Source organism: Tasmannia lanceolata, unplaced genomic scaffold (assembly GCF_043159265.1).
Source record: "Tasmannia lanceolata isolate RefF3 unplaced genomic scaffold, GAP_Taslan_0.1 ptg000020l, whole genome shotgun sequence".
Classification (NCBI taxonomy): Eukaryota; Viridiplantae; Streptophyta; class Magnoliopsida; order Canellales; family Winteraceae; genus Tasmannia; species Tasmannia lanceolata.
The window spans coordinates 20,693,838-20,709,209 of NW_027518697.1; the positions used below are offsets into that span (position 1 = coordinate 20,693,838).

At 42.0% G+C, this 15,372-nt stretch overlaps 1 protein-coding gene across 2 annotated transcripts; it reads right to left on the bottom strand.

Annotated features, from left to right (window-relative positions):
- Nucleotides 1-2,030: 2,030 nt before the first annotated feature.
- LOC143854910 (uncharacterized) lies at nt 2,031-15,060 on the bottom strand. 2 transcript variants are annotated; one of them, XM_077365045.1, is made up of 3 exons: nt 13,303-15,060; nt 2,407-5,693; nt 2,031-2,282 (listed from the first exon to the last, which is right to left on the bottom strand). In XM_077365045.1, exons 2-3 carry the CDS (start codon nt 5,527-5,529, stop codon nt 2,274-2,276), a joined length of 3,132 nt encoding a protein of 1,043 aa, XP_077221160.1. In that variant the 5' UTR covers nt 5,530-5,693; nt 13,303-15,060; the 3' UTR covers nt 2,031-2,273. The 2 variants fall into 2 exon arrangements, with proteins under 2 accessions (XP_077221160.1, XP_077221159.1); XM_077365044.1 differs by having other exon boundaries at nt 13,249-15,060.
- Nucleotides 15,061-15,372: the final 312 nt, after the last annotated feature.

A 15,372-nucleotide genomic window follows, 5' to 3' on the forward strand; every position in this document is an offset into this window, starting at 1 on the left:
GCTCCTGAACTTCTGGACCAAAGATTCGAGATATACATTATACGGGATCAATTTATCTTCCCGAGTCTTCCATTTTCCATTAGTCTGGCAAATGATCAAAATGGAATCTCCAAACACATCAATGTCTTGAATCTGCAAAGCTAAGGCTGCCTCCAGTCCGGCAATACAAGCTTCATACTCGGCCATGTTGTTGGTGCACTCAAACTGCAACTTGATAGATATAGGAATATACTCCTTCTGAGGTGATACGAGTACTGCTCCTATTCCCTGACCTTGGTTATTGACTGCACCATCAAAATACATTGTCCATCTGGTATTTGGAGTATCTTCTTCAACATCCATAATCTCTTCATCGGGAAATTCAACCTTTAGGAATGCATTCTCTTCCACAGGGGAATCAGCTAACTGTTCTGCAATGACCCGCCCTTTAACAGACTTCTGAGTGACATAAGTAATGTCGAACTCAGATAACAATAACAGCCACCTTGCGGTTCTTCCAGTAAGAGCAGGCTTCTCAAACAGATACTTCAACGGATCCATTCGTGAAAGCAGAAGTACTTTACTTGATAACAAGTAATGCCGGAGCCTCTGAGTTGCCCAAACTAATGCTAGACAGGTCTTCTCCAAGATTGTATATTTCACTTCGTATTCTAGCATCTTCTTGCTGATGTAGTATACTGGCCTTTCCTTCTTTGACCCTGAATCTTGCTGAGCAAGCATACAACCCATCGTCGTATCTGTGATGGACAAATACAACAATAATGGCTGACCCAGGATGACTGGGGATAAAACAGGAGGTAAGGATAAACACTGCTTAATCTTTTCAAAAGCCACCTGGCACTCTTCGGTCCATTTCTTCGATGAATTCTTCTTCAGAAGCTTGAAAATAGGCTCACAGGTCATGGTCAGGTGAGCTATAAACCGTCTCAGATACTGAACTTTCCCGAGAAAACCTCGGATCTGCTTTTCGGTCCTCGGCGGTTCCATCTCCTGAATCGCTTTGATTTTCTGAGGATCTACTTCGATTCCCCTTTCACTCACCATGAATCCAAGTAGCTTTCCTGAAGTAACCCCGAATACACACTTGCTGGGGTTTAGACGAAGCTGATACTTTCTGATTCTTTCAAAGAATTTTCTTAAAGCGACAGTATGCTCTGGTTGAGTCTTTCCCTTGACGATCATATCATCTACATAGACCTCGACTTCTTTGTGGATCATATCATGAAGAAGAGTAGTTGCAGCTCTCTGATAAGTAGCACCTGCATTCTTCAACCCAAAAGGCATTACTCTGTAACAGTAAGTTCCCCACTGAGTAGTAAACGCTGTCTTGATCATATCTTCTGGAGCCATCTTAATCTGATTATATCCTGAAAACCCATCCATAAAAGATAACAGAGCATGACCAGCGGTATTGTCCACCAGAAGATCAATGTTCGGAAGCGGAAAATCGTCCTTCGGGCTTGCTTTGTTGAGGTCCCTGAAGTCCACACACATCCTGACCTTTCCGTCCTTTTTGGGCACCGGCACTATATTCGCTAGCCATTCTGGATATTCAACAACTTGAATGAATTTTACTTCCAATAGCTTTTTAACTTCATCATGAACTTTTAACTCCCATTCTGTTTTAAGTTTTCGAAGTTTTTGCTTCTTTGGCTTTGCGCCAGGGATTAGAGGCAATCGATGCTGGACAATGTCTTCGCTCAATCCCGGCATGTCATCATAAGACCAAGCAAAAACCTCCTTGAACTCCTTAAGTAAAGTGATTAATTCCTCACGCTCTTCGGGAGATAAAGTTTTGCCAATTCGTATTTCCCGAATTAAGGTTTCGTCACCAATATTTACAGTTTCAATTTCCTCTTCGAGCGGTCTTGCTCGGCGACTCTCCTCTTGTTGAATCATATGTTTGATTTCAAGGGGAGTTTCGTCGGCATCCTCATCAGAGAAGGAATCTTGATTATCATTATTAATATTATCAGTTTTAAGAGCAGATTCAGTACTTGAAATGGAAACAGGAGAAACAGAAACAGGAATGTATGTAAAAGAGTCTTTCATTTCATTCATAGAATTGGTTACATCAAGAATGGAATAGCCCACAGCAGGCATTGCATTGGACTTTAACGATGTATTCAAAGACTCAACAGACAACTCAACATTGAACTCAACCAACGCTGGCATATGTGCAGTTGAAGAAATAAACTCATCATCTAAAGTACTCTTGGACTCGACCTTATTAGAAAGAGACTTGTCACCGACTCCGGAACCAGATCCAACTTCTACGGTACCTGCATCAAAAGAATCGTTAGAATAAACAAACTCAATATCAGACTGGGAAGTAGACGTATACTTAGAGACTACTGACTCTTTTGAGGAAACGGGACTATACTGAAAGACTACTCGAGGTAAAACCTGGGAGGTCCAGTTGGTCAAGGGTCCCTCGGCTGGGGTGATTAACTCTGCGGGGTTCAGAATGAATGCATCTCTGCCTATCACTGCCACCTCTGACGCTTCGGTCTCACCGCCAACCACTGGATATTCAATCTGAAACATGACATTCAGACAGCTCGGCTCTAAAACATCGGCCCAATCAGTTTCCGATGCTTCCTCAGTAATCCGAACACTCATTGGCGCTTCTGATAACTCCAGGTTAAAGAATATTTCGAAACCCGGAAACCTCTGCCCTGTCACATCATCGGTCCATGGCTCAGCAAACCCGCAAAATGGAAAATCTGCCCCCTCTTTTCTGAAAATGCCGTTTCTGACCAGACTGATTGATCCCATAGGCAATTCTAGTCCCCGGCGGCGGCACTCGGCCCATTTCAGCATGTATCTTTTCATTTCCTTGACCTCCTGCTCGGTCGGCTCATATCCCAGGCCAAAGAGACCATTGAAAGTTCTGATCACAGGCCACTCAGTAGGGCCTTGATGATATTTGCCCAGCCCTGCGCCCGGAATATAACCTTGTTTACGGATCATCCTGACTACATTCGAGTTGGTGCTAGTCAAGAAGAAAACTTCCTCGCCCATGGATTCTTTCATGGATATGACCGACACCTCCAGTGAAAAACCTGTCAAGCTGACATCGGCTTCCTTCCCAACTACTAGCTCTTGTGAAATCTGCCCAATCTCTAAGTCCGGGTCACCCTTTACAGTCACTACCCTGCCGTTATGAACAAACTTCAACTTTTGATGAAGGGTAGAAGGGATAACTCCGACCTTATGCAACCAAGGTCGACCCAATAACAGCAAGAAAGAAGCCTTAATGTCCAATACTTGAAATTCGATGTCGAAGTCTTCTCCTCCAATCTGGATTTCAGTGGCCAGGGTTCCGATGACATCTCGCCGGGTGCCATCATACGCTAATATACCCTGCTCAGAAGGAATGAAATCCCCGGGCCCGAAGCCCAAAGTTGCTGCAGTACTTAGAGGACAAATATTCAGAGCGGACCCATTGTCGACTAGCACTTCGGGTACCCTTTTCTTGTTGCAGATCACAGTAATTTTGAGTGAACGGGCATGGTCACTCCCTTCAGGAGGTAAATCATCGTCCGTGAAAGATATTACCTTGGAAGTCCTAGTTACCGCGACTAGGCTTACTAACTCATCGGGAGTGATCTCAGTTGACACCTGAGCAGCATTCAACTCCTTGAGTACAACCTTCCTGTGCTTAGACGAAGACATAAGTAGGCCCCAAATGGAAACGTTTGCTTGGGTCTTCTTCAGCTGCTTCAACAGATTATCTTCTTCCTCATCTGCACTCGGCCTACTCTGCCCCTGATTCTCAGCTGCTCTTACTGCTTCTGCAGGGTTTTCTGCTCTCAATTCCGCGGGCTTGAACACACGGCCACCCCTGGTAACATGACGAAGCTCGTCACACTGATCTTCTAACAGAAGCAAATCATCTGCATCCATTCTCAGAACATACGGAGTTTCAATTACCTCCTCTTCTTCAAAATCACCCATCCTTAGAACATAAGGCGTTTCCTTTTCTGCCTCGACATCTTCACATCGAAGGACATATGGAGAGGACGCCTCTGCCAAGCTGGTGCTCCCCCTCCAGAGGGCATAAGACCTTTCTCTTTCCATCTCCTCGATCTCTTCAGGATCAAATCTTAGAATATAAGGTTCATCAGGAGTGATTGCACAAATGAGAATGGATGGATCAAGAACTGGCTCCTCGACAAAAATGGCATTCGTCGCAGGAGGAGGAATTGCACGATGATTGGGAAGGGGATTCCGAGTTACATTGGGCCTTTCCACCTCAAGCTTTCCGTTCTCTAACATAGTCTGGAGCGCATGCTTTAAGGCCAGACATCTTTCAGTGAGGTGACCCGAATTTCTGTGGTATTCACAATACTGGTCTGCTCTCCAATATGGGGGTAACGGGTTAGGTACTGGCCTAATTTCAGGTAGCCTGATTTTCTTATCCCTTATCAACTTTTTCAGAATCAGAGGTAAAGGGTATGGGAGCGGATCAAAGTGTCTCAGAGGTTTTTGTTCTACTGGGGCTGGGGCTGGTCTCGCCACCTCTGTTACAGTCCTGGCCTCCGGGCGAACATAGTTTACGTGGTCAACTTCTTTCTGTGCGACCACGGGTCTCTTTCCTTCCCTGATCTCTGATGGGAGCCTGGCCCTCAGACCCTTAGCTATTGCATCCTCAGTCCTCGTCCCAGTCTTAATTAGATGGTCAAAATCGGTGTAATGCTGAGGGGACAAAAAATGGAAATACTGCGGCGACAAACCCTTGATCACCAGCTTGATCTGATCTTCTTCTGATAGCCTCTCGCTTAGCTGGGCAGACTTTCGACGCCAACGACGGATGAAAAAAGTAAAGGTCTCCAGAGGACCTTGCTTTAACTGCTTGAGATCCCTTTTGGTAACCTCTATCCCCTCTTCCATAGAAAACTGCTCTACAAATTTGTTGGAGATGCTTTGTAAGGTCTTCACCTCTTCGGGCTTTCGACGTAGAAACCACTTCTTCGCCACCCCAGTAAGAGACATTGGAAAGACCCTGGCCATTTGCTCAGGAGATAGCCCACACTGCTGCGACATCTCAATAAACCACCTCATATGATTCCGGGGACATCCAGTCCCATCATATTTGTCGTAATCGGGGGTTTTGAATTTAGGGGGCAAGGTGACTCCCGGAGACATTATCAGCTCAGATATATCGAACTGCTTTGGGCCTTGATGCTTCAAGCCTTCCATTTCTTTTGTCAGCTTCTCCAATTGATCAGCTACCTGTTTTTCTTTATTATATCGGGCCACATCTGGAATGCAATATTCTTCAGCATACTGCCCTTCCTCTAGGTCGACGTCTACTGGTGAAATGAAAGGGTGGTTCAAATTTGCAGGGCTCGGATTTGCCGGTATAGCGGGAGGGGGTTGAACCGTAGGTGCTCTAGAAGTAGAGACCTTTTCATTAGACTGGGCTTTCATTTGGGCCATCTCCTCTTTCATAAAGGCCATATCCCGGGTAAGATTCACCATCATCTCTTGAATTTTAGTTAGCGCATCATTGGGTTCAGCCATTTGGACAGACTCTAGGGATTCAGATGATTCAGATAAAGAGGATGCAGATTGTTCAGGTAAGGTTAACGGTTCAAATTGACGAATGAGTCTAGACGTGGTTGACTGTCTAGACCATGCAGGTTGACTGACACCTGAGGGAGCGATGTTTGCTCGATTTTAGAATCCTGTATTGGAAATTAACATACTAAATTAAAACGATAAGCATTGAGATAAAGTATTCTGTACCAAATAAGATAAGAGAAAGACATAAATGCTATTCCATTGATCAATAGTCAAAATGTAGTTACAATCAAAACATTAGTCTTTGTTAACAATTGGATGAAAGTAACCATTTACAATGAAATTTGAAGAAATTAAAATGACAATTTCATGAAAAGGAATCTTCAAAGCTCTTCGATCCGAGCTCTCTTGTTTGCAGGCTCCTCCAGTATTTCTCCCTTCCGAAGTTTAGATGCGAAAGCAGATCTCCTCTCCGCGATTTTGTCTCTCCAAGCAGCTACTATGGATGCAATGAGATCAGGAGTAAGGTTTTCACAGCTAGGTGGTGTGATAACCTTAGGAGTACAAGAGTGTGCGGTAATCTGACAAGGGAAGCACAAAGGTGCATAGAAAGATGATTTCTCTAAACCCATAAGATAAACAAATGAGTATGGGTAGGTGCTGGTGATAATTTGTGGACATGATTGACTCACCCAATGAAATTGGTTTTCCCTTACATTCTGCAGCCAATGGCGCCATTCATTAAGCTGAGATTGCTTAACCTTTGTCTTCCAAGAATGAAAACTCTTAAGAGTGTACTCAATGTTGTTTTGTGGCTGAAGGATAGTGAGTTTCTCACATAGCCACACATATAACAGCTTAGCACATCCGAAAAAATTATCCTGCACCTTTTTACTAGCAATGAGGTCTAAGCCATAAAAGGTTTCGGCTAGCATTGTAGGGACAGGATTTCTCCCCTCATTTATCTGATCTACTATCGCCAACAAAGTGAAAGGGGCGGCACTAGAGTCTCTGCGAAGGACATGGCGTGCAAAGACAACAAAGACTAACGCATTACGTCGACACTCCTGAAAACGGGAGTCAGTAGGATCGACGTTTTTGGAAAACAACTTAATGAGGGTCTGAAATTGCACATTTCTCTCTGTTAAGCAATGCAGAGTTTTCACAACCTTATTTTCGAATAATCTGCGAAAGAGATCATGAGGAGAGTCTATGCTCGAAGGTCGGATCCAAAGTCCCTCAGGAGGAAGCTCTAGCAAGGCACACCAATCTTCAAATACAGGACAAAGTTCAAAAGATCCAAATCGAAAGACATGGAAGACAGGGTCCCAAAATCCAGCAGCTGCTTGAAGAAACTTCCAATTTATACCACGACTATTCAGATGGGTAAAAGAACTGATGAAACGCTCGGCCACACTCCTTTCTTCACATCTCAACGGAAAAGATTTAACAGTCTCAGCTATCCACTTGTCTAACAAATTATTCGCCATGATCCGACCTAAAATTCAGATAGGACAAAGATCAGGAGAGAATGGGGATAACTTTGCATAGACAAATGACCAGGGTAATCTGAAAATCAATTTCATTAAAAAGATGAACTCTGTGAAAATGAATTTTTCATCAAAGATGAGAGGTAGCCAATAGATCAGAAAAATAAACCACGGCCATAAGATGACAGAAGTAGGTCATAAACCGGATCTAAATCTGGTGATGAATACCATTAACTGTACGATCAAGAGGATCAATCATGCTAGACCATGGTCATAAGGACAGCGAACGAGCTATCGGCCAGATCTCAAGACAAAACAGGTAAGGATCTAATCCTACTGAACAATGTATATATGGGAATCAAGACAAAGTAGACTGACTCCAAAGGATAGCAATCATGCTCAACATGTGTTGCGAAAAATTCGGCAGCACAACGGCTATACAAGGAAGTCAAGGTAAGGCAAACTCATGGTTTTCCTAATTCAAAGAGATAGCGATCATGCTCAAAATATTCTGGATAAAATCCGGCAGCATAACGGCTAGACAAAGGATTCCCACAACTCAACTAAAGGTATATGAACAACGGTGGTAGGATAAATTCGGAATATGGTTACCAGAGAAAGGTGACCAAATGAAGGACCGACCAAAGGTGAGAGCATATATGACAACGGGTCAAATCCTATAATCAACAGATCAAAGGACAAAACCAGGTCAAGGATATGGCAAGCAAAAGCCATTGACTAGATCTAAATCCGAATAACGAATGGATATAACCAATTGAAATGAATAAGGAACTCTAACTTAAGAGGAGAACCCTAATATACATAATCAGTATATATAGGCATATATACATACACACAAATCCTAACCAGGGGCACCAGCCCTAATTCTAATCTAGCGGAGTCAAGGAAGTCTCGACTCAAGACAGACTGATGAGTGAACTAGGACCGTGTTGTAGCCATGTAAAATGAGCTACCCTAGTCTACAAATGGGACAAAGCTCCTAACTCTAGGCTCCACATGTGTGAGCAACACATGTTCGACCTTATATGAATGTAATATACTTATATAAACACGGGTACTTCCTAGTTAGGTTTCACTAAGTCAGTAAGTATATACATAATATATCAAACAAAATAGGGCTCCGGACTCAATCTAATGGGTACTATGCGTATGAAACATACTTAATATGTATAACAAAAGTACGCCCAATGTTATACATAGTATGCTTCATTGCTCATCGGCTGCTGTAAACACAAGTACGCCCAGTGTTTACGGCTGCAGCACCGGCGCATAGCTTGGAAATAGATTCAACAGTACCATCAGGGTGTAATGACATCCCAGTCGGGCACGCATTCAATCTATCCCGTGGAGCCAATAATAATGAAAAACAATGAAATAAGTAAAGAATAAACAATATGATAACATATGATGTGCAGTGTGTGAATCCCTTGTTTTAATTACGCACCTATCTGGTGCCCCTGGATTCTAACGATAGAATTCCCATTTAAAATGATTTTAGCTCAAATTTCTCCGAAGTTTGTAAAAATGGCATTTTTATAGAGTTAGGCAATGTTTCAAGAACTCCCCAGCAGAGTCGCCAATCTGTGGACCCCGATCCTGAGGACGATGCCGAGGGACGCGAGATCCCTCCTGCAATCCTCTAAGATCTCCACAAAGTGAAGGAGAGCTCTGCCAAGGAACTCTCGAAACTGATGCCACCCTCATAGCATAGCTCGAGTGGCGATATAAAAAGAAAGAGATATGTCTTGATCCGGAGCCAGGGCTCGAAACCGAGACATACCTAAAATAAACTCAGAGTCGCCATCCATGGACATGCCATGGAACCAAAACAAATGCTCTGTTTGCAATGGATAACCAGAGATACAAAGGGTCCGTGCCTGATGACGAATGGGGAAGGGGTTAGGCGCCCCCAATTCGCCCAAGTGCGAACACTTGGTCTCTTATGCCATTTTTCATTAACTTCGAAGAAGTTTGGGTAAAAATCATGTGAAATGGGAACAAATATCCCCGAGTGAACGTCTACCTAATCATGCATGACTCGGGGATGAAATAATAAACACACATAAAATAAAATGAAAGATGTGTCACCTAAGCATAGCTAGGTTATGAGTGACATGCCTAATGGGTGTCTAAATTCTGATGTGCAAACACATGCAAGCTATAGCTAAAGGTACAGGATCAGTACAAGAAAGTAAGAAAACACATCAAAACATATAATAACCATACAACAAATCCTAAGACTCTAAATTATTAGCCCGAGTCCTCGGATGGTCTGGTATTCATCCAAAGAAGCCTACGTATCCCCGCCTCCACGAGAATCAAGGCAACGTAGTTCTTCGTACCTATTCTAAGCTAGGATGCCTAAGACACCTAGACCTCTATCCTAGACTCGATCTAAAAGACCGGACTAATTATTAAAGTTTATTGTACGATTATTTAAATTCCAGTGAATTGTAGATTTTAGGACTCCCTATATGTCCTAACTAAATGCAGGTTAGCCCTAAGCTAATGCAGGTGGTTCCTACAACCTATGTGTAACTAGGCTGTGTGCCCTAAGGAAAACAATAGGATTGCTAACGTATCCAAGACCTAGTCATCAGTCGGCGATGTGAATCGCCAACTAACCGGACGGAGGCACTCCTAGCTAGGACAAACCCCTAACTCTAAAACAAACACAAACAAGCACACAACAAATCAAAGACGAACGCCTAACTCTAAAACTCTCTATCTAGGACAAACTCCTAACTCTAGAGAAAGATTTTTGTTAAAAACAAGGTCTTAAAGTTGAAGGGTTAAAGCATTTTTATTTACAAAGTTTGGCTGGACTTGGGACATGGATCCCAAGCTGCACTACGTACCTCATGGGAGAGGATCAAGCCAACGTAGTTCGAAACGAACTCTCAAACTACGCTTATAAAAGAAACACTCAACACTTTAGATTTTTTTAAAGGTTTTTTTATGTTTTCCAATGTTTTTGATATTTTTAAAGTTTTCAAATGTTTTTGAGTTTCAAATTTCTAATGTTTTTGGATTTTAAAGCTTTTCCAATGCTCTTAGATTCTTAAATGTTTTCACCCTTCAAGGGAACACGCAAGCATAACCACAAACTAGGGCAAAGCCCTAAATCAAAAGGGGAAACCCCGAACAAACAACAAGCGTCTCAAAGAGACAAACCACAACACGTAAAGAAGTGTCCCAAGAACAGAGAAAACAATCTAAGATCCCAAGCAGGGAAGGCTCTATATGACTGAGTTAGTCTCAAACAAGGATGAATGACAACAAATCTAAAGGCGAACTACTAACTAACACACTAAAAAAGAAGAGCACAAATGAGTCAGAGACTCACTAAAAACACTACCAAGAAAGGGGTAAAAATGAGTCAAAGACTCGCCAGGAGGAAGGGTTATTCTAACATGAGGCTAGGTAAGCCTCCTAAAGGAGAAACTCTCTACAGGAGACAAGGCTTGTCTCCGAGACACAAATGACGTAAAAAGGAATAAGAGACCCTGTGCATATTTGGCAAAGGTAAAACACCCAACCGGGCCGGACAGCTACCTAGCCCTAGGGTGCAACAAATGTGCAACCCAATACCCATAAGGGTAGGGGTATGCTGCCAAGCCGAGTAGGGTGTTCTCCCAAAACCAAACGACACACAAAGAGGAGGTTAAGCAAGAGAATGAGACTGGACAAGTCTCCTATATACAAAGGAGGGGTATGCTACTCGGACTGAGCAAGTCCCCTAAGGATGGGCTTGGGCTAGCGCCTTCATCGCCCCGATACAAGCATTAGAATCAATATAGGCTCAAAACAATCTAAAAAAAAAAAGAAAAGGTAAAATTTCCACCTAACATGTAATTTTTACCAAAATAGTTAAAAATGCCAAACAAATCATGGGAATGATTCAATATATGATTTATGACTTGCTAGCATGCTCATCATATCCCAATACAAGCATTAGAATCAATATAGGCTCAAAGCAATCTAAAAAAAAAAAAGAAAAGGTGAAATTTCCACTCAACATGTAATTTTCACAAAAAATGGTCAAAAATGCCGAACAAGTCATGGGAATGATTCAATATATGATTTAAAACTTGTTACCAAGCTCAAAACATCCCAAACACTCATTAAAATTGAATAGAGCTCATATTGTCCATGATTTTCAAGAAATAGCACAATCATGACATATAATGTTAAAAGTGCAACTTTGAACTGACTTTTAGACCCCTCAAACATCAAAACCATCAAAAACTCTACCAATCAAAATTGTAGATCTCAGCATGAATGACATTCTCTCAGTTGACCAGTTTGTTCGGATCTAGCCAGAAGTGTCCGGAAAATGGCCTCTTCCGATCCATCGCCATTAAAAGACATATTAGCGTTTTAACTGAAAGTTCGGGCTCAGTTTTGACACTTAAAACATCGCTTCTGGAAAAATTCACTCAAGGACAAAGTATTAGAAAATCTTGTGAAGAACATTTTTTCTTTGTATGGCTTTGGACGAAATAGATCTGGAATAGCCTAAAAATGGCCAGCAAGCTGCTGTTGCAGAAATGACAGTTTGTTTAAAAAAAATGAAGCTTGCAAGTCGTTTTTGACATATTAAAAAGCATTTATGGAAACATTTGCTCAATAAGACAGTTTTAGGAAACATTATAACAAACACTTTTCCAGTTGACATTTTTGAGCAATTCCGATCAGAAGCAGCCCAAAAATTACTCGACACGATAATTTCTAAAACACTTGGAACAAAAATATCATTATGGACTAAACTTTAAACGAGCATAACTCTCTCGTCTTTTGGCCAAATTTGGGCCGCCATATGTCGAACTGACCGGCTTGACGAGATCTACAAGATTGATATGTTTGCTTTTTTAAAAGTTTTGAGTATTTGAGGTCGAGAAAGGAAAAAATTCATAACTGGACAGCAAAGATCACCATACCTAGGAGAATACACACTCACTCACACCCATACACACACATATATATATACGCAGACATATGTTCACATATATACACAACACACACTCACGCACACAGACATACATACATTAGCCACTGAGAAAAACGAATTCCTAAATGCATGCAAAACCATTCCACAATTCTCAATTAAAGGCAGAGCATAGGACCAAAACTCATTTGACAACACCGTGGAAATCACAAAGTGAATCACTCAAGGACAGGCACAATATAAGTTTCTAGATGGACCGACCTTGATTTTGATTTTCAGTTCAAGCACAATGGAAAGGAGATACAGTACTTGTCAGTTTAAGATAATGAAGATGAACGATAACAGTTTTCCTTTCAAACACAATAAAAACGAACTTCCAGTGGGTTAACAAACAGCCCTTACACCAGTGTAGTAAACTAAATATGTAAACGAATGCATTACCAGTGACTTATTCACCCCTTGGACATAAAACTGAATTGGTGGAATAAAATGAGATGAGTTTGGTTGATGGGCTAAATAGTGCTTAAGACAGGGGTTGAAATGTGTTTAGGAATGTGCATAAAACCGAGGCTGAGCTATGGGACAGATTTGTGCCAAAACTGGGACAGCAACATGGAATGAATTTATCCCAAAACAAGGGCAGCAACATGGACTGAAGTGGGGACATAATTTGTGCTAAAACAAGGGTGAGTTGTGAACAGATTTTTGTGCTAAACATGGCTGAATATAGGGACAGATTTGTGCCAAAACTGGGACAGCAGCATGGACCGAACTGTGGGCAGAATCGTGCCTCAAATTGGGGCAGAGATGCGCTTAAAAATGGGGTGAATCATGGGTGAAAACTGTGCTGAAACAGGGAGCAGCAGTATGGACAGCATTTATGTTAAAACAAGGGCAGCAATGAGGCTGAAATAGAGGTGAATCTGTGCTGAAACGGAGGTAGCAATAGGGTGCAAACCTGGGGCAGCAACATGGACCGGGTTGTGAAAGAACTGGGACTGATTCGGGAGGGGAACCATGGACAGAATTGTGCTAAAACAGTGGGGCTGAAATGAAGTGAATAAACTGATTTTTATACACAGAAATAGGAGCTGAAATGATGTGCAAACAACTAGTCCTCCCTATAGATCTGCTATACACAGTTCACACGTATGAGAACAAATAATGCACAAGTACCCTACAAACCAATACATGCAGCAGAAATCTGTTATAAACAGTCCATACATATGAGAATAACTCATGCACAAGTACCCTACATACCCCAATATGTGCAGCAGACTAAACGATGAAGTAGTCGCTGTGAATAGAGATTACCAGATGCACGGAGTCTCGCCGGAGTTAGATCGGGTTGTGAATTTTTTGCCGGATTCAATCAGCCCCCTAGTGATGACAAAATGGTGGAGGACCGGAGGTAGGAGTCGGAAGTAGAAGAAGAAGAGGCACGGTTATGGGTTGGGGCAGATTTCCAAATTAGAGGGTAGCTCAGGTGGCTGTTATGGAATAAAGTAGAAGAAGAGGGTTTTGGTGTTAGAGATGAAGGTGGAAGAGATGGTGGTAGAGGGTTTAATGGATATCGGTTGAGATAGTGGGTTTCGGGCTATGCTAAGGAATGGAAGGGAGCCCAGTTAGGCCATATGCAAGTGGGAAGGGGATCAAATTTTTCTAAGGTAGGAGGGAGTGGGAATTCCTTTGTTTTTTTTTATCTCCTTCCCTCTGTTTTCTCCCTACGAGAATGAGTTCTCTCTTTTTGTTCTATCCCTCTCCTCCATCCTTCAATTAAGGGTAGGTTCAATTAAGAATCAAAGCCTCTTTCCATAAAATATTAGTTGTTCCCTAAATAGTGTATAGAAGATGCCATCCACATTTTGCAAAGCAATTTTTTATTTTAGCAAATGTGATGCAATCATTTTAAAATTGATATTTTAAGCATGCACTCATCATTATACTATTTCTCAAATTGAAAACCGTATGGCTCCATGCAAGGGAAGAAGAAAAATACTACCTTTCCAATCACCATGCTTCTCTTTTCTTTCTTTTCTTTTTTTTAAATTGCTATTTTAAACAACACCACACCCATTCCCATGTTCAAAACCGTGTGCCCTCTTTCAACAAATTTTTTTTTTATATTTAGCTTTAATTAATAAAATACCCCTCCATGAAGTGTTGTACAAGCAACCCTTTTCTTCTCTTAAATCATTTGCCATATGATCTAGACCGTCCAAGCAATATGCCATTGCCTATATGGATTGCGCCCCCTTAAATCATTCCTCTATGACGATCCAGACCATCCAATTGATGGGTCCCAACCTAGGCAGGTTGTGTCCTCCTAAATTATTTCAATGGGCTGATCTGATCTGTACAATTGATGGGCTGAAATGTAAGTTGGTTGCACCCTCGAAAATCTCTTCTATGGGATGATCTGAAGCATTCAAATAATTGGCTATCAAGTGATAGGCTTGGATCACTCATAATGTGGGCCCCCTGAGTCTCTCCCATTGGATGATCTAAACCATCCATTTGGATGATCCATATTGCAAATTAGTTGTGCCACAAAATTAATTCTAATTAGAATAATTTCAACCATCAATTTGACGATCCACAACTTCAAAAATCATTTTCAAGAATGGTTCGGATCGTTTGGTGGGCCTCAACATGGAATAGATGTGGACCCAAATTATTTCGATAGAATGGTCTGAACTGGTTCATTTGATGCAACATAATGTAGATTGGCTGCGCCCCTCTAAATCATTTCTGTAGGCTTATCTGAATAACTCAACTTGATGATCGTAACAAAATTGGTTGTTAAAACGACTTCTCTGAGATTTTGACCGTTCTCTTGATGGTCATCTTTAGGCGTTGGATCGAAGTAGTTCAAAACTCATTTTTCACTAAAACAATGTGCGGGCCCCCCTGTTTGATCCAAATCTAAACAAATGCTCAAGGCGGGCCCACCAAACGGATCCAAATTCTCTTTTGCTCGGATTCTTATGAATAATCTCTCTCAACACTTAACGGAAAAAATGCGAAACATGGCGGAGATGATTGGATGGGGTTTTGCCCAAGCATAGCGAACTTGGGTCCGATCAAAATGGGGTGTCTACAGCTGCATATGCTCTGCCTGGCCAATGGTTCTGTACGGCCTGGGATGACTAGGATTTTGAAGTGAGATATTTTGCCCGGCCGAAGCCTCTGCACGGTTTTGGACGACAATAATTTTGTAGTAAGATATCATGTCCGACCGAAGCCTCTGCACGGCTTAAGACGATCATGATTTTGAAGTGAAATATCCTGCCCGGCTGAAGCCTCTGCACGGCTTTGGACGACCAGAATTTTGTCGTCTAGTGGAATGCGTCATATCCTGGACGGCTTTGGACGGCCATAATT

Excerpts from the sequence above, each read along its gene's own strand:
- LOC143854910 (XM_077365045.1), bottom strand. The coding sequence starts at position 5,529 with ATGGCTGAACCCAATGATGCGCTAACTAAAATTCAAGAGATGATGGTG.